This window comes from Fopius arisanus, unplaced genomic scaffold (genome assembly GCF_000806365.1).
Source record: "Fopius arisanus strain USDA-PBARC FA_bdor unplaced genomic scaffold, ASM80636v1 scaffold00003, whole genome shotgun sequence".
Classification (NCBI taxonomy): Eukaryota; Metazoa; Arthropoda; class Insecta; order Hymenoptera; family Braconidae; genus Fopius; species Fopius arisanus.
Window position 1 is genome coordinate 921,928 of NW_011887742.1, and position 25,952 is coordinate 947,879.

At 39.1% G+C, this 25,952-nt stretch overlaps 1 protein-coding gene across 2 annotated transcripts in view; it reads left to right on the top strand.

Moving 5' to 3' along the window:
* LOC105268907 (growth factor receptor-bound protein 14) overlaps positions 1 to 25,952 on the top strand; it is a 131,131-nt gene that overhangs the window by 13,530 nt on the left and 91,649 nt on the right. For both annotated transcript variants that reach the window (XM_011308819.1, XM_011308824.1), the window contains exons 4-6: positions 1,678 to 1,808; positions 2,554 to 2,634; positions 2,800 to 2,931. In XM_011308819.1, the coding sequence (XP_011307121.1) occupies positions 1,678 to 1,808; positions 2,554 to 2,634; positions 2,800 to 2,931 (344 nt within the window). The remainder of the gene's footprint in view (positions 1 to 1,677; positions 1,809 to 2,553; positions 2,635 to 2,799; positions 2,932 to 25,952) is intronic.

A 25,952-nucleotide genomic window follows, 5' to 3' on the forward strand; every position in this document is an offset into this window, starting at 1 on the left:
TCTCACCTGGGAGTGAGTTTTTTTTCAGTTGCTCATAGTATACTCCATTATAGATTAGACATAGATAGGGTTGAAAGTTTTAAATTAATTGGGGTTTAATTATGGGATCGTAGGGTCAAGAGCTCTTTCTTGAAAAATTTTTTGGGTCAACATGACTATTTAATTGAGTTTCCATTGGGAATACATTTTGATTGACTCTGATTCGCACAATGGGGAGAATATTTTCAGATCGTTGACGGGTTTTTCGGTGGGGGATTGAGGGAAAAGTTTTTCTTTGTGCTGAGGGATTTGAATAGCTCGAACTTTATCGGGGTAAAGTTTTTGTGTTGATATTAGGTGGTTCGGATATGTTTGGATTGGGATATTTGTCGGTGGGACTTGATATTTTTTATTCTTTCTTTAATACGTGGAGTGGTTTTAACATACTGTTGCTACTTGTCGCTGAACTCTCGGTTTATCAATTTCAGAATTAATGACGAAGTTGGTATTTTAGGTTGTCTCATGGAAATATCAGAACTTGGTGCATTCGCTCAGGATGACCTTACCTGTAGTTATTCGAAAGTTGGTTGAAGTGAAAATAGTGGTATTCCAATTTACCTGGAGAATTTCACGGATCGGGTACTGAATAATTAGGAAATTCGGGTGTAGTTGTGTTTGAGTTAGCTGTGGAACTTTCACGTGGACAGACAGAGGATTTGTTCGCGTTATGTCGCAATCCGGAGAGACTAGACTTTTGTATTATATTACGAGGTCGTTGGATGTTGATAATGGGTTTATCCTCAGGGACGTGGGGTATCATGCAGGTTGTGCAGACGGTTTTAGATAATTTTTAGGATAATTAAGTATTGCTAGCGACATTGTTTAATGCAGTTCTAGTGAGTTGGATGGGCTTCGATGATGGAAAGTGGGAGAATATCTTTCATTTTAAAATGTAATTACCGATGGACTTGTGATCCCGACAAGAGGGACATGTTCTCGAATCCACAAATAGCAGCGAAAGGCAATGTTTTGGTTGAGAGACCTCAATATACAGCGTCTTCCGCAATCGATATTCACAAATTAGGTCTGTGTTGTGGTTGTCTCAGGTCAGGAAAGTCCTTGATTGTATATTTATGAAGTGGTGATCCTGGTCTGATCACAAATGGGTTCGATGGATCAAATTAACAAACTGCTTTTAATGACAGTACAAGTCAACCCAAAAAAATTCTCGTTGCAAATAGCCAATCGCAGTTGTTCGTCTTGATATTCATTAGTTCACCAGTGCAATCAGTTAATGATCGATCAATGAAAAAAGGCACAATGGGTTGCATGCATCGCGGGAATTACACCTGCCACATGCTCCAGTATTTTATCCTCATAAAATTTCATTTGCATAATTGGCATAACGTTTTAATGAGGGCCGGGACTGCATCTGATTCATCTCGAGTACAAGTCCTTCCGATTTTTTTTTTTCAGAATTACCAACATTCTGGAATAAACTCGTATTGATTGAAACGTGGAAATTAAATGTCAAATACTCGGCGATATCAATATTTACCGCTGATGCAACCTCTCTTTCTAATTGATTAAATTCCCCGAGTCGAGTTTTCAGAATAATACGCAGTTTTGTTCTACTCTCGGATCACCTGTTTCTATGAAATATTCCGCTCTCAATGTCATTTTTATTTGTGTTTTCAGAGCGAACGCTCGAGGATCATGAGGATATACTCGTTGTTTACAAGGAAATGGAACTCTTTGCGTCTCATCATGAGAGGAGATTCTTTTTCCAGAGAGATTTCATCAAGTATGAATTTTTCATCAATCCAAAGGTACGTTTATACATTTTTCAACATGATTCTCATTTAAAAAATTGGAAAAGTCACTGCTATGATTATAATTATCAATATTCTGAGGGACTAATGCAATTACCACATATGTCCGATAAAATAGAGCTCTGTATATTTTCATTTATCTGCTGTACGTAAGGAAATACCAATTGGCCGTATAATACCGACTCATTGCTGGTGGTCGGTAAAGTAGAGCTACTATTGTTTATCTTTTGTGAACCTAATAGAGAGAATCTTCACCAACTGAATTGCACGTCAGCGTCGGAATCTATATTTAGTCTGATGAATAATAGCAACAAATAAAATAAACGCATGTGCACCTGTTGGTGGGAAAAATCTCGTGTAATTTATATCACTAAAAACGAATTGATCTATACACTTTATTGATGTCAACGGTGACTTTTGGCAAGAATTATGTACTATTAACAGAGTTTAATTAATTATAACTATCGATATTGCGCCGTCAATTAAAATGCATGCAAGCCCGATGCATTGCCTCCATTCAGTTACGATATACTCAGCAGAATGTACAATTAAAAAACCATTAAAAAACCATGAGAGTTGAAGTTTGGCTGATATTTTTACACGGCAATTCAAATTATGCAATTACACTTCATACATTAATGACAATGAACTGCCATTCTGGGGCTCACCAATTGCGCATTACGATGGGTTTCAACAATTACTTTTAATAATACAGGCACTCTTTTTTTGCAATATGTTGCAGCAATTCTTTCCACCGGATATGGTTGCACTACCCAATTTCGAGGAGAGAAATTTTATGAGCAGCTTCGAGAGTAAACTCAAAGTAAGACCAATTATATTAAGTGAATTTCTCATTCTCTCTACCATTTTGTTTCCATGCAACGCTTGAATAAAGTCTCGAGTGGTGGAATTAATGATGGGGGAAAGAATGAGGGAATCCATTGAAATGAGTCACTTCGTAAAACAATTGTTTTCTCGAAAATTGCAGGATCACCTCATGCGAAATGACATGGAGTGCCCCAACGTGTTCAGTTGTGTCTGGCTGAGGGGTAATAATTCACATATTTGGAAGAAGGCGTACATGCTGCTGCAGGATCGTAAATTGTACATCGTGAAAAAGGTAAGCACTTGTTCTCTTCTAATAATTGCGCAGACCGGGAATCCACTCGTTGTATCACATTGAATCATTTAAAAACACCAGATTTATGTACACATATGCGAGGTGCATCTCCATAATGGCTGAACTATGTAAATGATATTGCAGAGAACTAGTGTAATATGAATAGCGATCGAGGTTGAATTAGAAGCAAAGTATGCTTTGTTCGTAGAAGCCTAGGGTTAAAAGACTAATTGCGTGTGGGATTAATTTTCAATACAAAGGATACAATATTGTGCTATAATGAAGGGAAAATTTTGTTGAAAAGTAGTGGGAGAGTGGTAGATAATAGAAAGCCTATTCTACGTTCACCTCCGTGTTCCAATTACTCTGATTCGTTGGACATTGAAGACCCGGTGTGTACTCAACAATTCATTGCAGCCAATGTCATTTTTCGATAATACTAAACCATCGCGGTACCAATCAATAAGTAGAAATTGTCATTTGATTGGATACAGTATGAATATTTCAAAGAGGTACGACGAAAATGCCAAGTTAACTCGCATCACGCGATTGTCAATGAACAGTTTCATCACCCACCCTCGAAGCTTGTCGATTGCGCTGTCCCACTCATAGATTACGAATCCATCGCGCGGCAATGTTGCTTTGTTTTTTTTTTTTTTTTGAGAAAAAAAAACTGCCCTGGTACAGACGTGCTTTTTGACAGGACTATCCGCTCGATAGTGAAATTGTGAGATTAGAGCCGTATAAATTTTGACCGCCGGTTCCTGGGATCGAATCCGGATCATTGGCATGCTAGTCTCTCTCACCCGACGGCCACTACCTTTGGTGAATAATAATAATAATCACTCATCATTCATTCGTCAGCCACTATTCGGCCTATCTCGCTTACCCGTTGTCGTTCATCTGAAAAATAAAAAGGTGGTATTGTTTCACCATGTACCATGCCGATTTATCGACGGTTGCTCAACGGAGCATGCACCGGGACTCTTAATCACTAGCAAGCGGCAATAAACCGCGCTGCACGAAATTCTCTTGTCCCGGCATTCGCAGTGCGATCCCTGAATTTACAGCCAATTGGTTACATCGTACTATTTCTCACCATCCCACCATCTCCATCACCATGAATTTAGGTGCTTTTATAAGCTATGTAATTGCAATAGCACAGAAAAGAAAATCCCTTTGGTTGCTAGGACAACGTGCACAATTTTACCAGTTTATATGAGCTTGATAACAGAATTTGTCCCCCTCACTCTCCCCATTTCGCCATTTTCCACCTCTGTTCATATCTGTCTATATCCCGGGGTTCATCCCTTTTTCCCCGCACGCGCGGTATGCCAATCGATAACCCAAGCTTTCGCCAAAGCACCAGCAATATTATATCGAATTGCTGGTTATGGCCCATTTTCCATCGGATCGGTTGTACCCCTCAGTTGTGGCTCTTCACTCTTGATCCCCAGGGCTTTTGTCGACGAATGCGTTTCAAATCAAAATGAAAATTGCGGAGATGATGCTTATAGCATCTAAACATACCACAATATCGATAGATTTACTCATCAATCGTTCAATTTTCAATTTTTATTTCTCTGGTAAATTATTAACATCGGGTTAAACGAACTCCATTCCATTTTCGTTATCTCTCTGAGTGTTTTTACCTGAAATAATGGTTAATTATCAAATAAGATGGAGAATGATAATGGAAGGCCATCGTAAATATCATTGATATATGAGTAGCAATGTAACAATACACTGCTGTGAGAAATAAAATTGTTGAGCGGTTGTGGATGTAAGCAGCGGGGAAATGGTGAAACTCGAGTTTCGCGACTCAAGGAAACGGAGGGCGAGCATGCTGCTCGGCAGTATTTCAATCCTTGATAATATATAGCTCGGGGGAATGACGCTTTATTGCTGCAACGATAACTCCGAGACTCGGGAGGAGTTGAGGGGTAGGAGGGAATAAAGGGTGCGGGTCATAGTAACTGCTAAAGCTACAACGGGTGAACGAGCGATGGCAATATGCAGTTGCGTGATTACCACTGAGAACTACCGAACCTTTTCAATCATCCCAGCCAAGATTTTGTCTAGTAGCTTATTTTTCATCTTCTTCATTTTTTTTTAAAACTACCAAGGCATCCTCCTAATGAATTTCTCGTAGAGTTGATGGAGTTGGGATCCTGGATTTTAGTCGGATTTATCGGTGAATTACAGCTTGTTGCACCGTCAAATTGAGTTGTGAGTGAATTCATTCGGTGGTAAATGGATTTTCTTCTCATTGAATGATGCCTGCGCTTCATTTCATTGGATAATGGCCTAACAAGGTGTAGCTTGATTGAGACGTTGAATTACCAATGACGCAATTCTATAGGGGCCCTGGTAGTTGTCGCGTTCGTGTCGTTTATTTGGTCAAACTTGTGGTGAATTTGGTATAGCTTGTTCTGGATTTTCTCGAGCAGCGGTGAATCAGAAAAATCCATAAAATGTCGTGAAAGCTCAATGGGGGAGAGGAGTGAAAAAGGTGGGGTGGAATGGCTGGCAGTCGGGTGGCAAACAAGTATGACTGATGATCTTTAGTACCGTAAAACGCTGATATCGATGGCAACATATATGTCCAACCGAGTCTAGGTGCAATATCGTCGGTCATGTTTACCACAGAAATCTTCAATCAAATGAAAAGTCATTTCATGGGGACGATTTTATTCTTTTCTTAATGGTGACACATATCCTCGTCAACAACATTCCATTTTATCACTGCAATTGACTTCTGGATTATTCAATGGGTGTATTTATTACCTTGATGAAAGGATACCGGTGTCAACAATCGAGGGGCTTTCGGGGTTTGTGACTCCAGTGAAAATATACCATTGATCGAGATTTCCGTTCGATTGATTTCATTCTGGGTTAAGTAGAACATGGAGAGTATTCAACTGGGAGTATTCACACAGGGTTACGGGAACATCTGCCCGCTCAATTTGAGGATCTCACATTGTTCACCGTTAACATGCGTTGACCATGTGTCAGCTGTCATCATTGAGTTTGATATGCAAGGCATTGCGTTGGCATCTGAATCAGCCGTCACGGCTTTCTCACTTTCCTGTCATGTTGAAAACCAGGAAGCACTTGAGATATTAGACAATATCGGTAGAGAACTCATTCTGTCATTATGAAGAATCGTTATTTATAAGGTGCACCGGTTTTAGACGTTTAATTGGTGCTCGGTTGATGATCGTCGCTGAAATTTAACCGGGAGCTGGCCAATTTTCGGTTATAGCCATGACATGAATTTTTCATTGAATAACGGCTACTCCGTTGCCCTCAAGTTCATCAATCAAATTTTCAATATTGAACAGCTGGTGAAATCGACTATTTTGTGATATCAGAATTTCTCGGCCAATGAGAGGACAATAAGCCGGATTTCTCAAACGTATAGTGGTACTAGTGGCACGATTTCCAACCCCCGGCGTTCCATTGTGCTAGACAGCTGACAATGGCACGCGCAATGAGCGATACTTGCTGCATAATGCGAGACTCACTCTGTGCGATGTGCCTCGTGCTGCAGTGCAGCTGGTTCACGACACCCCAAAGGGTTAGTCTTTCTCTTCCCACTGAATATCTCTCTCGCATCTATTTCAACCAAACACATTCAAAACTACTGTGTACAAATGGGTGGAGGAGCCATCCGTTGCTCCAGCGTAACCTCAACTTTCAGAAGGAAACTTGTGTTGCCCTAACTTCTCCAGGGACAATCGTTCTTTTCAAGTCATCCAACAATACGGAAGGAATACATTATTTTTTACTGTCGACAAATGGCAATTATTATTTATCTGGGTCGATTTTTTCTAAGATGATAGGCTTGATCAATCAAGGAAGAAGTGGATTCTCTTTCTTTTGGTGAATTATGGTTGGTTCTAGGGGATTGAGGAATTGGCAGGAATAGTCAAGCAGGAATAGTCAAATAGTTCATATCTAGATGACTGGTTGGTTGCGTATACGTCATTGTTATTAATAGGCTCTTGCACGCGCTGTCAATTAGGCAAATCCCATCGTATCGCGAGACAGCGGTGTCCGCTGTCAGTGGAAAATCCAACTCGTACCAACTCTAGAGCCTCTGTGGTTAGAAGTCTATAACATACCGGAGTTCCATTAGCTAAATTATGGTGGTTCCCCCGTGTACAACCTACCTATACTGCACTGGGAGTGGCATTCATAGTTACAAACTTTTCACCATCAATGCACAAGTTTACGAATGACATGATGATATTTGGAGGATTGTGAGGATAATTTTATTACGAAGTGTAATATGATGCCTGAGTGCATTATACTCTGAGGAATAGCTGAGGAATTCATTTCGGAAAATCAGATTTTCTGTCGGCTGCTCAGGTGTTACTCGGTGTCTCGAATTTTGTCAATTCAGCGGTACACCCGTGGCTTTTGTTACGCGGACGTTGCTGGCGGATATTTTATCAACGGGTTGCGAGGTTTTGATACGGAAAATCAGTGCAGTCGCGTGGACACTGGCTTTTCGGGGAAAATAAAGGGCAAAGTATGCTTCACAGCCTCTTTTGGCAAGTCGAGCAGAAGGGACCGAAGGGCTTACGTTTGTCATGTTTTTTTTTTTTTTTTTTTTTGCATTTTCAGTCTCGAGTAATTTATATTTTTAAGCATGAAAAATTCACCGCGGTTTTAACAATATTTATTATAATGAAACCTTCCGAATTGTTCGTGGCATTTTTAGAGAATACTTTTGGCGATTTTAAAATTTTTTTATGTCGGTATGATCTCGAAAAATTGATTTCACGATTTTAATTAGTTATTGACGTTTTAACGAGTCCTACGCCAGTGGGTAAAAATGTGGGGAACGTGATACGCTGAATTACATCTCGGTGGATCGAAATACGAGAGTCGACGGATGAATGATGGAATCAGCTGGGTTAATCTGATCGTTTGTAAGCCGACAATATCATCCATTCGGTCTATGCAAAGTTATAGTCGCGGGATAAATAATACCTAGGTAGGAGGGGAAGGAAGGGAGCAATGTGTTATCTTAATTTCGATCAAGAGAATGGAGGAATAAAGAGTCCGGAGGTTTCATTGCAACAGTATAATGAGGAACTTATTTGAGGGACATGTTAGGATCTATCGCGTGCGAGTTAGGATTGAGGTGTCTCTACCGGTGGCTTGATCCATCTTGTGTCTCATGATCACGCTCACGTACGTGACATTATCGCGTGTCCCTTCCAGAATTGGAGGGGATTGGAAATATAAATGGAATTGAAAACGAGAAAATTTAGTATTTTCTTGTTTCACGGGATGGAAAGAATTTTTAATGATGGGGTTTGAGATGATTTCGAGTAGGTGATAAATGAGGGATGAATGATGAATAAAGAGCAATTGGCCGATAAGAGGTACACCGGGTACTTGAGTAATGGTATTCGTGATAATGGATCGTTGATTTTATTCGGATGAGTTAAATTGTAACAGCAAACGGGCGTGGTGAGTTCACGAAAATTGTCGATGAGGAGGCGGACGACGTCAGACGGGTGAAAAGATGGTTTTTACGAGTATTCTGTAGATAAATAGAGACATAAAGTGAATGAATGAATGGGGGTACAATTTGCTGTTTGTCATCAATTTATAGTGACGTCTATTCGCTATTGTCACGAAATGCACAGGCCAGCGATTTCGGCGTCGAAACAGTGACGTGAAAATATTCACGATGAATTTCACCAGTTTATTTATTCCCTCGCTCCTGTGGCGAGGTTCAGGGCGAAAATTCACTGCAAATGCATATTCTGTCAGAATTTAATCACAAATACCTGGAAATGACACGGCCACTGAGAATTTACACTGGTTTGCTCGTTTGAATACCGGCGGACTGTTTCAGATTTTGTAGGGATATTTAATTATGAATTCAGACGCTTGCCAAATGATTTCGAGGGCCACTCGTTCTTCGTATATATACCTATGGAGACAAGAATCTCTTTCGCGCTCGTTGGGATTTTTTTTTTCTCTCACTTTTCGTTTGTGCCATGTGCGGATATTCTCAGATGAAGCGATTGTTGTGTGTAGACAATTCGGGGAATTACCATTTTGCCGAAGGTGAGATGTACCATAAAGAAGTTATAAAGATGGTGTTGATAGATAGCGTGGGGCAAGGTTGGAGCATTCTTCATGATTGTTATCGGTGTTTCCTCTTCTCGTAAGAATATCCTTGTGATTTCAGGGCGTGATGGAGTATAGAATTGTTCGGACTAGGGAGAATTGAGATTTTTTTTTTTCATAATAATAATGGAGTAAAAATCTTTCTTTTTTAAGCATGAAATTTTCCGTAATTAGACAACTATGACAACTTGGATCCATCAATCAAAAATAGATAATTCAAATTTGGAATTCATTTTTAGAAAATTTTATCCATCAAGAATTTTTAGTCTGTTTCAAAGTTCATCTAAATGTGTCAAAGAATAGTCGATTGAATAACGGAATTCATAACCAGAACGAGATATCGTGATTGAATTCAGTAATCATTCAGCCCCTTAGATGATCATTCCATTATCCCGATGAGTTATTGATTCACCGCATACGAACGATTGGAATACTTCCAATGGCGTCTACCAATCGGAATGATCAATCATCCCTTAATGCGGTATATCTAATGAATCTAATATCCATTATTGTTCGTGAAATATTCGACGGGGATATCACTAGGAAATCCATTGATATTATTATACTCCATCATACATTGTTGGATCAAGTCGAGAGTTTGCACAGCAGAGAATTGATTCTTCCTCGTGTGTCTAGCCGACGCCTGTCAATTGCAAAATAATTATCCACGGATTTGCCTCTCCCGTCACAACATTTTTCTCTATATTATTCCACGTAATCGTATCGATCGGGTATACGTCATGTCGACGCGTGTATTCCCTTTCAATACGTGAATAATGAGCAAAAACTCGGTTTTCTGTTGTGAAAAGCTTCTACGAGGGGGGGAGACAACGCGATTATTATAAATAGAAGCGACACGACAGCCGATGAAAAATGGAGTCTACAGAGACGAATGGAATTGTAGATGCTCTATATCCACTGATATGTCTACGTCGCAGACGGGTTACAGACGGCTTTTACGAGCTCCGATGTAGACTTGATGTAATTATGTATAAAAAACAAATTGCACCGTGGAATCGGGAATAATTGACGCCAACAGCTTTTACAGCTTTTACATTAACTCGAAGAACTACATTCACATTTACATTAAAATTCAATTACATTTATCCAAACGAATGGATACAATTTTTTTTTTAAATCGACTCGAAAGATCTTTCTTTAAAAAAAATTGTCGAATCACAATCATAATTTTAATCGTCATCTCGATTATTATATAATTTTTATACTTAAATACCTCATAGATGCCCATGAAATCGTTTGACAATTTATCCTCTACTCTGTCGCCTCAAGGATTTTTAATAAAAAATTTTAAAAAATCGTTGGGATTCGACCGTTTGATATTCCGCGAGATGCGCCGGGCGTCGGGCAGGTGAGGGTAAATAAAATGCGATAAAAAAAAAGTTATTATTTTCAAGTGAAATTGAAAGCGTTTGCGGACGGGAGATAACGATAGCTGAAAAGGTCGGATGGGAAGAGAAATAAGCGCGAGTGTATTTTATCGTACATCGGGAATCGCGTCTGACCCCGCTTAGAGTCACTCCACTTGGTTTTCTTGTCTGCACTCTCCTGGCCATTTCTCCTTGCCCCGGTACTTTCCCCTTCCAATGTCGTCAAACATTATACGACCAATGCTGTCCGCGTAACAAGCACCGGTCAGGCATAGCTCGTCCGGCCGAATCACTCGGTTCTTCCACAACTGTCATTTCCTCTTCCTCCCTTTCCCATTTGAGGTTACCACTGCGGCTCGAGTTTATGATCTTGCTGTTTAAGTGTTTGTAGAGCAGGACTTCAATCAATCTAAATTTTTATTTGAAAAACACTAAACTTGGTTGTTGATACTGACACATCACTTACAAATTGCCTCATAATTTCCATAATTTCCATAATTTCCATAATTTCTATAATTTTCATAATTTACAACTTGAACTAAATTATTTCATCATTTAGAATTAAAGATGGTAGAAAAGGAGATTGGCCTCCGGAGATTAATTCAATTGATTATTAAGTTATTAAAAAAATTTAATGTCCCCGAACTTTCCGGTCGGTGCTACAGCGTCAGCATTAGAAATCTGATTATGCAATCACGAGGTTTACTTTACAACTATTGAAACGCGCAACGGATATGTCTCGTTTATACTCACAAATCGCCATTATTAATTTCGATAGCAATGAATACCACGTGACCCTATCAATCGCACTATTGTACTGAAAATATGTGCAAGACGTTGAGTTAATTCGCGGTAAAATGGAAAATTGATGAGGAAGGGGGGAATCGAGAAGCGGAAAATCCATTGAAATACAGCTCTGGGTTTCATTAATAACAATGGTCCTTTGACTGACCAGAACAGGAAGAGGACACCCGTGTACATTGCTTGTTATACATATATTCATGAACAATTGCGTATTCAAAATGTATTGCCTCGCCTGTATGTACAATGGTTCCGCTCGGCCATTAACCAACAAACTTAATGCTTTCCTGCAAACTCATTTTGACAGGTTTACAGGCATAATTATTCATTCTGGAATACGTAATTTTCAATCAATCACTGCTCGCTCGGTTATTTTTCTAGGGGTTTCCATTACAAACACCAATTTTCTCATGCACCGTTTAAATTCACCTATAATCATTGCCACCGACTTGCAGACATCATTATTATATTTAAAAAAATCTCTAAATTATCTTGTTATTAAACGAGGTATTAACTCAGTTAGAGTTTTCCCTTTTACGAAAGGGTGATGATGCCCTCGAGGTTAATATCACATCCTGTTTTATCAGCATTAGAGAAGCTCCAAAAAAAAAAAATAATATAACCCTAATATAAATAATATAAATATTAAAAAGAACAGACAATTTCTCGATCTCGTTATCAATCATCTGTAAATTCAGCTGCAAACACGGAGAAAGGGAAAACTTTCACTCCCATTAATTTCGAATGAGAAAGAAAAAAAAAAATAATTTCCAATTCGCCATCCACTTTATTACCCTAGGTCTCGGATTATTGCATGGGCAGGTTGGACTTGGGTGTTTAAAAAAATGAGTAAAAATAAATGGATCAGACATTTTAAATCGCTTATAAGCCGAGAGGCTGAGGTAAACGTTGGGCAAGCTGATGAATGAGCAAGACTCGCGAGCACCTAATGCGAATATAATTATCATTAGAGGTGGCCTGAGGGCGAGGGGCGGTCGGTGACCCCTTTCATGGCATTTCCGACGTTAACCCCTCACTCCCAGGGCATTTTCTCTCCTCTTTCACCCCACATTTGTCACTCTCCCTTCCTCAATGTAAACTCAACCGATAATCCAAACCGAGACGTTCTTTTTTACCGACATTTAAAAGCCGAGACGAGGGTAAGTTGTGCGAACTCACCTTCACCAGTTTGTGGCAAAGAGGTTGAAGGGGGATGATTGATCGTTCCGCTTTTCGACGTCCAAGAAAACGCCCCCTCGTGATCTTGACGATTGACGACGCCCACTGAAAGCCCTATATCGCGATTATTATCTTGGTAAATCTTGTGTTGTTTTATTGCACAATGGATTGTGTAATGATTTATCGCTGTTGATTAATCGGAGTGGAATGAGAATATTTTATTATGTACATTCCACCGAGGAGATTGATATGTCGGGGATTCCCATTATATATTTTTAACGTCCGACGAAAGCCATCTCGATATTTATCATGGATTTCCCGGGTTTAATTGAATTTAGAAGATTTTGTTGGTTGACTCGATTTTTTTTTTATTGGATTACCGTGAATTTTGAACCGTGAACATTTTTCGTTTTTGATTTTTTCTTGAAAAAAAAAGCGAGGATGAAAGAAATTCCACTCTGTCCCAGTCGGCGTAATAAATTTTTCATATTCTCCGGGGGTCCTCTGTGCTCACAGAGACATAAACCAAAACCAAAACCTTGAGAATAGGGTGGAGTTGAGTGATACCCCGTGGCTTTTTGTAAAGGTCATGCCTCGCAGCCTTTTGATGACCCCAACCAACAGCCGTAAAGACGCGTGAAACGAGCCGTTGGTGAATAGTCAAATTGTCCATAAAAAGGTGTCTTCTCGGATTGACACGAATACAATTCCACGAGAAAAATCATTCGAGATTTTCGCCGATTTATTTGGTAAATCGGTGAGTTCAGTACAATTTTATCCAAAAAACTTTCCATCGACTTCGATAAATCCCGTGCAATTTCCGCTTTTCCTGGTAATAAAGTTTCTCAACTCCTCGGACCTTGAGTACCCCGTATTCTGCTGCTTCTTGATGAAGAGTGACTTGAAAATTACAAGTCCGAGTGCGCGATAATCAGTAATTGGGGCGAGGCTGTACGAGAGTGGCGTAATAAGCGACATTGAACTTACGTTTGAACTTGTTTCGCAATTGTCTTGTATATTTTCTAATTAGCCTTGAATTATTGTTTTACTCCACAATTGAAAATTTCGAAATATTCAGCAACAAAAAATTCTCAACCGAGTAACAGTCTTTTCCAAAACGAGAAAACTGCTTTCAATATGAAAAAAACGCACCTGCAGTACCTGAGACGAGGTAATGATCATGAGACGCGAAACGATTTCTAAATAACAAACAACACTCCATTAAAATCTCTTTACGCTGTGATCTTAATGAGACTAGAAAGTGGCTTATCATTAAGAATATCCGAGGCTCAGCGGTGATTAAGTTCAATCGGCAATCGAAATTACTTCCCCAGTGGATAGCTTCGATCCATCAGTCGTGTAATATTTCATTGAAAATGTAATTGAACGGCCAGAGAATTGTAATCAGCGAGTGCAGCTTAAATAAATGAAAATCACTCGTGTGAAATAATTGACGTGCGGCTTTCTGAGGATCCATTAATGCGAACGACATCCCACGTTGTGTATGTAAATTACTAGAGGAGCGTTAGGCGGACGGGTTAGGATCCTGTGGATAGATGAGGGATGGTGAGGGGATTTTCGAGGGATGGGGATTGAGTGCCGTCAGTAGAAAAGCCTGTATTCAACGTTTAATGCTGTATTAACGCTGGTAATGACACATTTGTCCACCGACTCTTCTCTTGTACATTATAGAGCATTCTGATGTGCCACCTGAAAAATATATAAAAGGCACGGTGACTTAATGGGACTCAGCCAATGCTCCGGCCTTTTTTTTTTTTTATGATACCTCACCGACATTTTTACGGCACTCACGCTTGGCGTATTTTATGGGGATTATTAACCTTTAAATAGCTTCTGAACTGATGGCTGAGGAGATCATACCTTATTTTTTAAATACCAGATATATCCGTGTGTATTGTTGGTGCTTTTTTTCATCTCAAAGGCTTCGATTCAAGTCCTCAGGTTTCTTTCAAGTCTGAAAACCTTCACGATATTTAATTTAACAACTTCACTGGGAATAATAATTCACGAAAAATTACGCTGTTAAATTGAATTTTTACGTAACATAATTGTTGCATAATTTTTCTGTAATATGTTAAGGGAAAATTACGCCCTCGGTTATTACGGAATTGTCAGTTTACCTTTTATGAAAATCTGATTGAATAATTTGAGATTTTTTTTTAACCCAAATTTTCAACAGCGCAATTCTGAAATTTTTAAATTAGGACCTGGGGATTTTGAGGGATTATTTTTGACTGGTAATTTTTAGCGCCTCAGGTTTTCATAAATGTCACGTAATTGGTCGTTAAAATTATCTCACGTTGATGCCTCAAATTGAGTTTCATCTCAAAGTCAAACCTCCAATCGCGAAAATCGAAAAAAATTTTTTTTGGGTGAAGTTAATATTGCGAAGGAGTTATTATAAAAAAAAATGGTGTTTTCGAGTGTAGATGAATTTTCATGCAGCTCACACGCGGTAAAGCCGACGAATATCATTCATCGTTTGGCGTGTGCTTTACACGTACACCCACCGTTTATAATAGTTGACGTTAACCCAGGATTCACGGCACGCAGAACCTCGGCAACGTACGTGTCCTGCAATCTCTTGTTTTGCCACTGGTCTCACTCATTCTCCTTTTTATTCCTCTCTACCTCGTGTCACACGCTACCAGGCTTACGTGCGTGCGTGTTGCGCAGGTCAGTCCCACCGCCTGCCTATACCCAGCTTTCACCGATTTACGATCGACCTCGTACAGCTGCCTTTTCCCCCCTTATCTAGCTGACTATGCGTCTACTTGACGTATTTTATCCACTCAACGAAAATTCACACTCTTTCCCGATAATTTTCGTTATAAAAGATTCATCATCAGTCTTCCAATCACTCTGAAATATTCAGCAAAATTGCAAATTACAATCGAACATGAATTCATCGATTATCTATATCAATTACGAAATTCACTGAGAATATTTATCTCCCGGTATTCTTACGAAAATTACCGGATTTTTATTGAATATATTTATGGGGGAAAAAATTCATTGGAAGTTACGCAGTAGGAACTGTCGGATAATTTCTGCGCGATTGGTGTTGAATTTTATTTTATTTTCATTTGCCTTTGGAATTCGGGAAATCAGGAGAAATTGTATGTTTGGAAAATTTCAATTGTAAATAATTCGTTGATGGTTTCGAGAGAATTCGGGGAGAGGAGTTTTCCAACTTGTGAAGTTCTGAGTATTTTTTCATCCTAAATGACGGACGTGTTGTCACCTCATCACTGTCAAAATTCTTCTTCCCCAAGGGTATTAATATTTCGTGATGAGTTTCAATTTTTTAGCCACTCGCGGTTTATTTTTCGACATGATCCGCCTCGAGTTGACGCAAATGCGAGTACCACACCTCTCTGGCTGCTCCTAATCGCCACTCGTGTATTTTTTTTTTTTCATCGCGTTCCATTCATTCTATGTAAATGTCCGAGGGGAAAAAAATGAACAGAGGAGGGGAGTTGAGAATCAACGAGTGGAAAACTACTGAGAGTCATCGGAAGTATTCTTTCACGGTGGAGCTCTCTCGATCATGCAAATACAGAGCGCTTTGCACGGTGCAGTATCATTGGTTATTCGCCTACGCGTTTGAGAGACCAATGGAACAATGGGATTTGTCCTCGATGATACTTGACTCGAGGTACAATGCTCATTGTAGAGCGGGTGATAGTCCACCGAGAAAACGTTTAAAAATTTGCTAATTTTCTGAAACAAATTCGCCGCTCTATTGCCTCATCAATCAATTTCATTGCACTGAGGAAATAATTTCTTTCCTTAAATATATTTATCAACTGCAAGAAAATTTATTTGGCATTACCCGGATAAAAAAAATTGTAATCTGAATATTTGTTCTAAATTTTCACAAAATTTCTAGAAAACTTATGGGAAAATTTTTTTTTTGAAACAAAAAAAAATCTGATAACAAAACAATCGTATTTTTGAGAAATGTTTCGAAAAATTTTTCAAAAATTTGTTTCGGAAAATTTTTTGTCGAATTGTCTAGAAATTTTTGCGAACACAATTTTTTTTTTAATTTTACTGTTGTTTTCTTATTTTTTTAAAATTATTTAATAGTCTCAAAAAATACGGCATCTAAATTATGAAAAAATTTTTGTATTTAACTTTTTGAAAAATTTTTCAAAACCTTTCCCAAGAATAAAATTGTTTTGTTTTCCGATTTATTGCCTGTTTCATAAAAAAAATTCCTGAAAAGTCTTCCAGAAATTTTTTGAAAATTTGGAAAAAATATTCCGATTACTTTTTTTTTACCCGGTCAGTATGTACTGTGGAATTTTTGACACAGATTTACTGGTGGGAGTAAATATATTTGGCAAGAGCAATTTTTTTCCGTTGTGTCGTAAAAATAGTTTCAACTCCCAGGTGGAAACAGTTTGTTTGAATTTTCATTTTCAGCTTGAGATTAAATTTTTTATGATTATAATTTAAAATATAAAAAGTGTTGCAAAGGAGCATTCGGCCTTTTACGGCATTCACTAGAAAGAAGCTAGGGCACGGTGTGCGGCGATCGCAGAATTCTTCACGAGAAAGTCTAGAAGCGAGAAAAGCCCGTTTGGCTTTTTTTAATGGCCTTGCCTTTTATATAGAAATTTTTTTTCCCCACTCTGGGTCAATGCAGCCTTCATTGTGAGCGATTTCCGGAAGGGAAAATTTTTGTCCCAAAGATTGCGCAGAAGTCAGCGCGAAAATCTTGAGAAACTTCATTATAAAATAGAACAATCCTGCACACCATCACTGAGAATTTTCCGCAGAAGATTTCAGGTCAGATGTTGAAGAAATGGAAATTTTTCCCGAGGAATAATGAAATAGGAGACACATCAGACATTCTCAATCCTCTCCAATTTGTCTCAGGACTGATTTATAACTCTTGACGTCTTCCGCCAATAGCTACCATCTACCATCAATTCCATTCTCTGGATATTGCATAGCTGTTGACATTACCAGACTGTCCACCATTTGTGGTACTGCGATCAATAAAATAAAACAAGTATCTGTTACGTAAAGTCCTCTGGGTGATAGTATACTCTTGGCAGTTGTTATTTGAATTTTATTTTATTTATCGAATAAACTGGAGGAATATCGTTAAATTGTTGGGGCGAGAGATATGAAAACGTGGTATCCTTCCAAGTGGGCACGTTAAACGTTAATTGGGGGCAAAGGTCTAGCTGTGGACGTGACTTGACCAGATACGTCTGCATTAATTCTTCAAACTCAGACAACATATTGTACGTTGTGGAGATGAACATCGTACGTGGATCGTGATCGTTGATTGTGTGCTAATAAGGAAGCATTTTGTTATTGCTTAATCTGGCGAGTTGGTTCGGGTGAAGAGTTCAGTGGACATTAGTCAATCGTTCATGCTAATTATGTAATTGTCATTCATTGGAGATTCATCGCTTCTCGCTGATCACTGCAACTTATTCCAATCCTAATTACACTCATTGTTCACAATTTTTCGAATTATTATCTAATCATTTTTGGGGAATTTGGGGGAATTATCGGAGAATTTTTGTTTATTAAAATTGAACTTTTGGATGAGCAATCGGGGAATCGAGGAATATCGGTGGTTTGATACTGGCATTGATTCTTTTGTGGTTTATTTACTGACCATAATGTGTGGATTTTTTAAAGTACGAGAAAGTGAGAAAGTCTGGCGTCGTGGGTCAGGAACTCGGTGGTCGTTAAATTGGAAAGGCCATTATTGATAGAAATTTATTTGGAATTATAATTACTTTCGACATTTTAATGTCAAATGGTCCTCTCAGTGAATACAAAATAATCAGTGGAATTGGGATAATAGGAGAAGGAGAAAATATTGAAAGAGGCAATCCCGGAGTACTTGATTATGAATCATGTACGTATTGAATATCGAACGTGAGTTTTCAAAGTCCTCGAGAGAAGTTGAACCAAGTGGTGGCGATTCGTGCCTTGGCTATGGGCAATTGGGTTCAACGGTCGATCGACACTCACGCCTTCCATAATGAACGAGCCACGAACTTTATGATCTCCATTTGTTACGTGAACAGAAGACGCCTGAATTGGTTTCCATTTCTCTTCAACCACTTCATCATCGATTAGAGTGAGAGAGAGGGAGAGAGAGGGATAAATGACATACGAAAAATAAATTTCCACCAAGAATCAATTCTCCTAAAAATAATTTGACAATTTTTACCGTTCGTTCAGTGCGTTTTGTGAACCGGCAAAAATTGTGAAATGTAACTGCGCATCTCAGTCGCTATTGCGAAACCCCAGGGAAGACTATCTCCACCATTATTTAAACATAAACATCAGTGTACTAAGCAAACGTCAGTGTTATCTTATCGCCGACGGTAAACATAAATATCCCCGGTACATTGAGTTGGGTACAACCGTCACTCCTCAGATCTAATGTATATTTCTGCGGCCAATAAGAATTGCTTCAAATTCAATTGCTAATTATCCCGTTTTGTCTTCGAATTTCAAGCAAAATTGGATTTTTCAACATCAATCGATTTCGATCGTGATATCAAAATGATTGAATATTCGAAAATAATAATATTGCCTCAATATTCCCTGAAGTTTAAATTCCGAATTTTAAATCGCGTTAAAAATTTCACGAGCATTTTTCAAGTCTTGAATTTCAAATGTAATTAAAAAACCCGTTAAAACACTTGGAAATCGGAGTTCACACCTAAACCCACTCCCCATGGTAAATCAATTACCCCGATTTTCCGGTTAACCCATAAAATGTGCCAACAATAATCCATAAACTCCACCCGAAAGAGCGATAGCGATTACGTCGGAGGAAAAATGGCGAAAGCGGTCGCGCAGTGGCTCCGAAAAAGGCCTCGTAAAGTAATAAAAGATGCAAACTAAAGGGTAAAAAAAAAAAAAGAACGCCACTTGAAGCGCATTTGCACGCACAAAGGTGCATTGCGTGCAAATGCGGTTGGAAAGGACGCAACGTATTTAAAGCCCCGACACATAGACGTGAGGTTCTCTTTTCCATCAGTTTACCGGGGCCATCATACAAGCACTATAGGTGGAATTTGGATAACGTCAGTGCCTCTGAGGGGGAGGGGGGGTACAAAGACCTGTATGTGTGATACCAGTATAAACATTCGATGTATACAAATGTACATGGGTGGGTGCACGTGAATGCGAGAAACACCCACAGACATAGTCGAGCCTCTGCAAACGTGACACACATTCGCTTGCAAAAGAGCTATTCTCCTAGAACAGTACTCGCCATCGGGTCATCGACCTCACACCACTCCACCCCACCCCACCCCACTTTACCCCTCTATCCCTCTACCTTTGCTACATCGTCATACTCTATAGACTGTCGTTCAGAGGCTAGAGACGGTAGCTCTAGCTCTAGCTCTCTTTCTCTCTTTTTATCTCTCTCTCTTTCTCTCTCTTGGTTGCGCGTACATGCTCTCTCGGAAAATCGAGGAAAGTAGACGAAGTCGAGTCGTTTTTGTATTTATAAACTCCAGGGGTTTTATTCCACCTGATGGGTACGTGGCTTTCTCATTAATCTGCGTTCCCCGGGAGGGGGGATTTTTTTGAGCTGCTCAAATTTTTATTGTGGGATCCTGGATTAAAAAAATGTAATCGGAATTTTTTTTTTCCAAATTTTTAAATAATTTCTGGAAAAGTTTTCCAATTTTTTTTTTACCCGGGATAAAGTGCGAAAATTGGAGTTTCCATACGCGGAACATGGTGTCGCTGGTTAGGTGAGAAGAATTATTTAGTTGATTTTTCCTTTTTTTTTTAAAGAGATCAGAATAATTTTCGAAAATGCGTTTCATGGAAAAATGTCCCCTACAAAAAATTTATAAAAAACGTACATAATACCGGGTAATATCATATAATCCCCAATTCATGGTAAATATCAAAAGAACAAATTTGTTAATGGATGAATCCGGCCAATTTAATATATTTTTTTTATAGCTTTGAATATAAAAATTTTTCTCGTTCGGTGCTGTCTGTAATGGGTATTTTCTTTGCGCTATGTACGTACACCTAATCACCTGAGTGGCTGGTACATACAAACTGAGAAAGTTCATTCAAAGCCCTATTGAGTCTGACGGCGTATGGTAACGCACTCCGGAAATCCGTTACTCAGAAATTTCCCGAGTTTCCTCTTTCTCCCCTAGAATTCGAGTTATATAAGACGCAACTCCCTCATCCAACTTTCCCTCAAAGTACAATTGTTGTCACTAACTGTAGATAGTCATTTCGGTAAGAACATTATTCAACGCCATTCCGATTCTAAATACATCCGGGTTTTCCCTTCAAATTTCCCCGCACAATTGACGTAGCATTTAAATACATAAAAATTGCGATTTCCATCCCGAGTTCGCGAGATAATTGTACAGCTTGACATTTAAATCGTCTCACGAAATTTTGACTAGTTTTTTGGCTCGACATTGCACGATTTAAATTTTTCCATTTTTTATTAATCATGAGAAACTGTTTTGAGGTTTTATTTTTTAAAATTCAAAGGAATTCCTCCGGAAAATTCACTTTTGCTAGAAAATTTTGCCTCTTCAGTTGATCCCATTGGGTGGTGCCAGGATCAAACAGAGATACATATCACCCTTATGTATACATAATTCCATCACTGTTCTACTGCGTTCACCGATCCCTCTATCTAGATTAGAATAACTGTTAAAACGCTATTTATGATTCTTAATAGCACTCACGTATCAGAGGTAATTTATTCCGCTCAGTCCTTCGGGGATAAATTATCGGAGACAGTAGTGCTTTTCCGAGAAATGCCGTCGGTCATTTCTCTTTAATAAAAGCGAATCAACAGTTCGTCAAGTCTATCATTTTTTATTCATAAGAAATTTAATGATTTCCATTGGAGCTTTTAGATTATGCTGTCTCAAGTAAGAAGAGGTAATCGAAAGATAACAATGTCACCTCTCCAACCTCTTGACAGACCTGTCAACTGTCAATCAGTTGTCAAAACAGTTGAAAATACTGGTCGATGGTCTGGTCTCAATTTATAAGTTATTAAACATTGAATATTGATTTTGAAAAACTAATGAATCCCCGCGTGCAGCACAAACTAGAGAATTAGCAAGAGTTAGCCATAAAATATTGAGATTAATGGTGAAAAATTATACTAATGACGCCATTAGAACTATACTAATGCAGTCGTTAAATTTCTTATTCGAAAATTCAGTGTTTTACAGCGATGAATAATCATAAATTATCATCGTACCTCACATGTTTTACGGCGCGAAGTCGTGCAAATGTGAAGCACAAATTGCATGAATACTCTCACTAATTAACCAAGAAAACGACTTCTAAAATGGAAAAAAACGAGAATATCCAACGTTAACAGCGATCTTACAAAAATTTCCAACTCGTCGGTGAACAATGATTTTCTAAATAAGTATTTCCACGAAACGTGTAATTTTTACCTTTGGTCTTGCATTTATTTTGGCAAAAGAAAAAAAAGAAAAAAATCCCGAAGGATTATGATAGAAATGAGGTAGGAGATCCTGACAGGAAGCCAGTGTCGCTCGGTAACCGAACACTTTGAGTAAATTACACCTATTTCCAGGCCTATACCCTTGCAGTACAACACTGTAGGGACAAGGGAGCGCCAAAAGCAGTTCCGGAACGTCGGTCGGAGACAGTAGTGGGTACAGAGTGCCTGAGGGGGAAATATCGCGAGAGAGAGGGGGTGGTAGGGGGTTCCAAAAAAAAATTTCATACCTAAAAAAGCGTAACGCTAATGTGTAACCAAGTACAAACCAACAAGAGTACCATCTTTCCCCTCCAGTCCTGAATCGCATGTTTCTTTCGCCATTTTTATGACTCTTTATCCATTCACTATTATTCACAATACGTCATTCTGTATTCCAGTACAGTGTATTTTCACCATGCATAGCATTACCACGTCCGCCACATTCATGTCATTGTTTCCGTGCATCGCTCCATGACGACCACATGTGTATATCTATACCATGCGGCTACTGTACAGACATGCATTAACCTGATGACTTCATTATTCAACAACTCTTTTTGTCCCTTGAATTATTGAGTTCTACTCGCAATTTTCAGTACCGATTCTTCCTATCCCTCGATTATCCCGAGTGTATCTAGGTTTTTTTTTTTTTACTTTCAAAGATATAAAAATCTTTGAATTTCAAAAATCGTAGGTAATCCTCTAGAAATTCCGAAAAATTGTACAGATATTTTTGCCGTATTAAATGGGGCAACAATTTGATGATTTCATTATCCAACAGTTTTTTCTGTCCCTCGAATTATTGAGTCTCACTCGCAATTGTCATTACCAATTGTTCTTGTCGGTTGATTACCCCAAATCTGGGTGTCTCGAAATTCCCGAAATCCTAGATTCTCCCGTGGTAGCCGTTGTTATCGTGGCAATCAGGATGAAATACTCGAGTGAAAAAAGCCGAGAAGTGAGTTAATGAGAAAAATCTTGAGATGAGTCTGGGTGGAAGAATGAGGAATAAAAGACAAAGCGAAAAGTTGGAACTCGAGGATTTCGTTCCTCCCCTTCCTCCTAGAAATGAAACAAAGACGGGGGACGAGTGGTTCCTCTCGTACCACCAGGAGTCATCCAACTTTTTGCAAACTTCCGCCGGAGACGTGCATAGGGAAAGAGAGAGAAAGAAATAGCGGTGGGGGGATTTGAGGGGTAGCTAGGAGGAATGAAGTCAAGAGAGAAAAGGGTGGTGAGACTGAGGAAGTTACCGCCTGGTTCGGTGCGTGCCAAAAGGCAGCTTCCTCGTTTTACATACGAAGCGCGCTTCCTATTGTTTTTTGTCTGAGTTATGGCACTGGTCCACGACGCCTTGCATCATGCCCTCAGGACGGCGGCATAGAGCATAATGTGAAGTGGAAAGGGAGCTAGAGAATGAGGTGAGACACTTGCACAAGAACAACCCAACACCAGACGCTCTGGCGTCCAAGCTCTTCTTCAAGGGACTCGTTCTAGGGATTCTGACGCTTTAATAATCCTAGATATTCGTGGACATGCTTTTGGAAAATTCAAGATTGGTAGGGATATAGAAGTTTCACCACCCCAACTTCCCCTTTTTGCAGGGAAAACTCCAAAAATAAATCTCAGACTCGTCCGGTGTTTGACTCTTCATTAATCATTTGTATCCGGTGAATATTAATTTTTTTCATGACGATAATGGAATACATGAGTGAGAGAAGAGCATTAGCATGGTAAAAAAATTATTTGAGGATTAATCCTCTCCATAATTATCATGATTTTCTCGCGAATTAAAAACTGATCAATGATTTCACTAGAAAAAATTGATTGTTCCAACAAATCATGATTATGAAATTAACTGAATTAGGATCTGTCATGGTATCTGAACTTCGTATTTTAGTGTTGGGACCATCGAAGGGCTAACGACCGCTCACTGAAGCGAAAGAGAGTGAAGGCTCGTCAGGGTCCGTCACTATAGGCCGCCTAAAATAAGACTAAAAAAAAAGTAACCCCTCAGATGATTCCCCCGAATTTCAAAACCGCCTCCTTTGTTCCTCCGGCTCGTTAAAATATTCAAGTCGTGCCAGAAAAACTCGTTTCTTTATTTTTTTTTTCTGGTGCCTTGAGTTGGGCCGCCAATTCCTTGAGCGGATGTGCGTCGACACACCGAAAACCGCTGTTGTTTGAATATAGAGGTGAGGAGATAATCGTCAGTTATGCCAAGCGGTTGTGTTCCACTGTTCCTCCAGTTACATAATTCAGGTTTATTCCTAAGCAGACGGAGTTTAACAGCATTGCGGGGGGGTATATAAGGTTTTTGGTTGGATTGGCCAGAACTCCGGGGAATCCCGTGTTTCTCTACCTTCTGGAACGAGCAATAATTTTCCACCGTCGACGACGTTCCCAGACACTGTGGCATGCCTTTAAGTGGAATGATCATTCACACTGGATTAACACTTGTTCTATCACCACCGGAGAGAATTCCGATGAATTCCAGTGAATATTCAGGCGAGATTAGGGCTAAATCTCGCAAGAGGTCTTTATTTGTCTGAATTTTTTTCGAATGGAAAAATCAATGGGTTTTTTTTTCTCGAGGGGATTAATTAGTCAGCTGTCTGATTAGATCGCCAGGAAATACCACCCCAATATAATGAACACTGATAGCAAACAAGCATTGCACTTAATAACAACAAATCCTTAACAAGACACTGCTGATAGTGAATTTAAACTACTAATTTAAATAAGCCTTATCATTCGATACAGAATGAGGGTACAACGTACATGCGTACGCATAAGTTTGATAATCTCGACCGGTTTCAGCACATCGTGAATCTTGATGCAGGATTATGGTAATTTCAGTTGGCACTGATAGTGCGTTAATAGGATACCAACGAAAAATCCGTATAATTTCATTTGAATTCGTTGTGGGGAAAATGTTGAGGAGTTGAGTGATTTAATTAAAATTATTGGATTAAGTTCTGGAAAAAGAATTCGGGAAAAAATCTGGAAAATTTCAGACAGAAGAAAATTATTCGTTTGTCTGAAACTCAACGCTGGGAGATTTAAATCAATTGAAACTCGGTTAGCCGTTGTATGCGAGAGCAAGTTCACTCATACCGAGGTTGTTCAGTATAACGCCCATACACATTTAACATGATGCATTGTTCTGAATTTCTGTCTCTCTTTCTCGGTTACTCCGCTTGTGAAAACCACGCAGTCATATTTTTCACCCATTCCCTTATATTTACGTTCCCTCGCACGATAAATTCACTGCCATGCGAGTGATTTTCTCCGTGGAATGAATGGTTCCTTTATTTTATTTTTTTTCGCCCCCCTCCCCGTATTTTTCTGTGGGAGACGGCACTTTAAAGGTTAAATATTGTTTTCGGTGTAATTAGCTGTTTTAATCAGGAGCTTGTAAATTAAGGAATTATGAAAATGATGGAAATTATGGAAATTATGGAAATCATGGAAATAATTATTGTGTCACTAAAAATAGCAGTTGTTTGCAATTTGTACTTTTTATTGCTTCGCGAAATACTGCACCGACGGATCCGATAGTTAATCAGAGCGAGTAGTAGTTTTTCCCACAAGAAACGAAAAAAAAGAGAGAGAAAATCAAATGCAAACTGTGGAGTACAAATGAGTTTGTAGGAGTCGTGAAGACGAGGGACGAACACGCTCGGTGGATCCCTGAATCATGCGTCGTGGAGAATTAAGTCTCATTGCGTGTGTACTTTTCTGCACGGTGTATGCTCTCCAGAGTTGCATCGAGTTCCAGAGAAATACCGTTCACTCCACCGAGAGAATCGCTTGGATTCGTGGAGGAGGTAATTTGACGAGTGTAACTGACACGCTATGCCACTTACTATTCCGATTACTAGCGCTATCCTTCTGCACTACTGCCGATTGATTATCCCTAATGGAGGTTTTCGTGACGGAATGGATGAGCATTTGTTATCGGATATCCG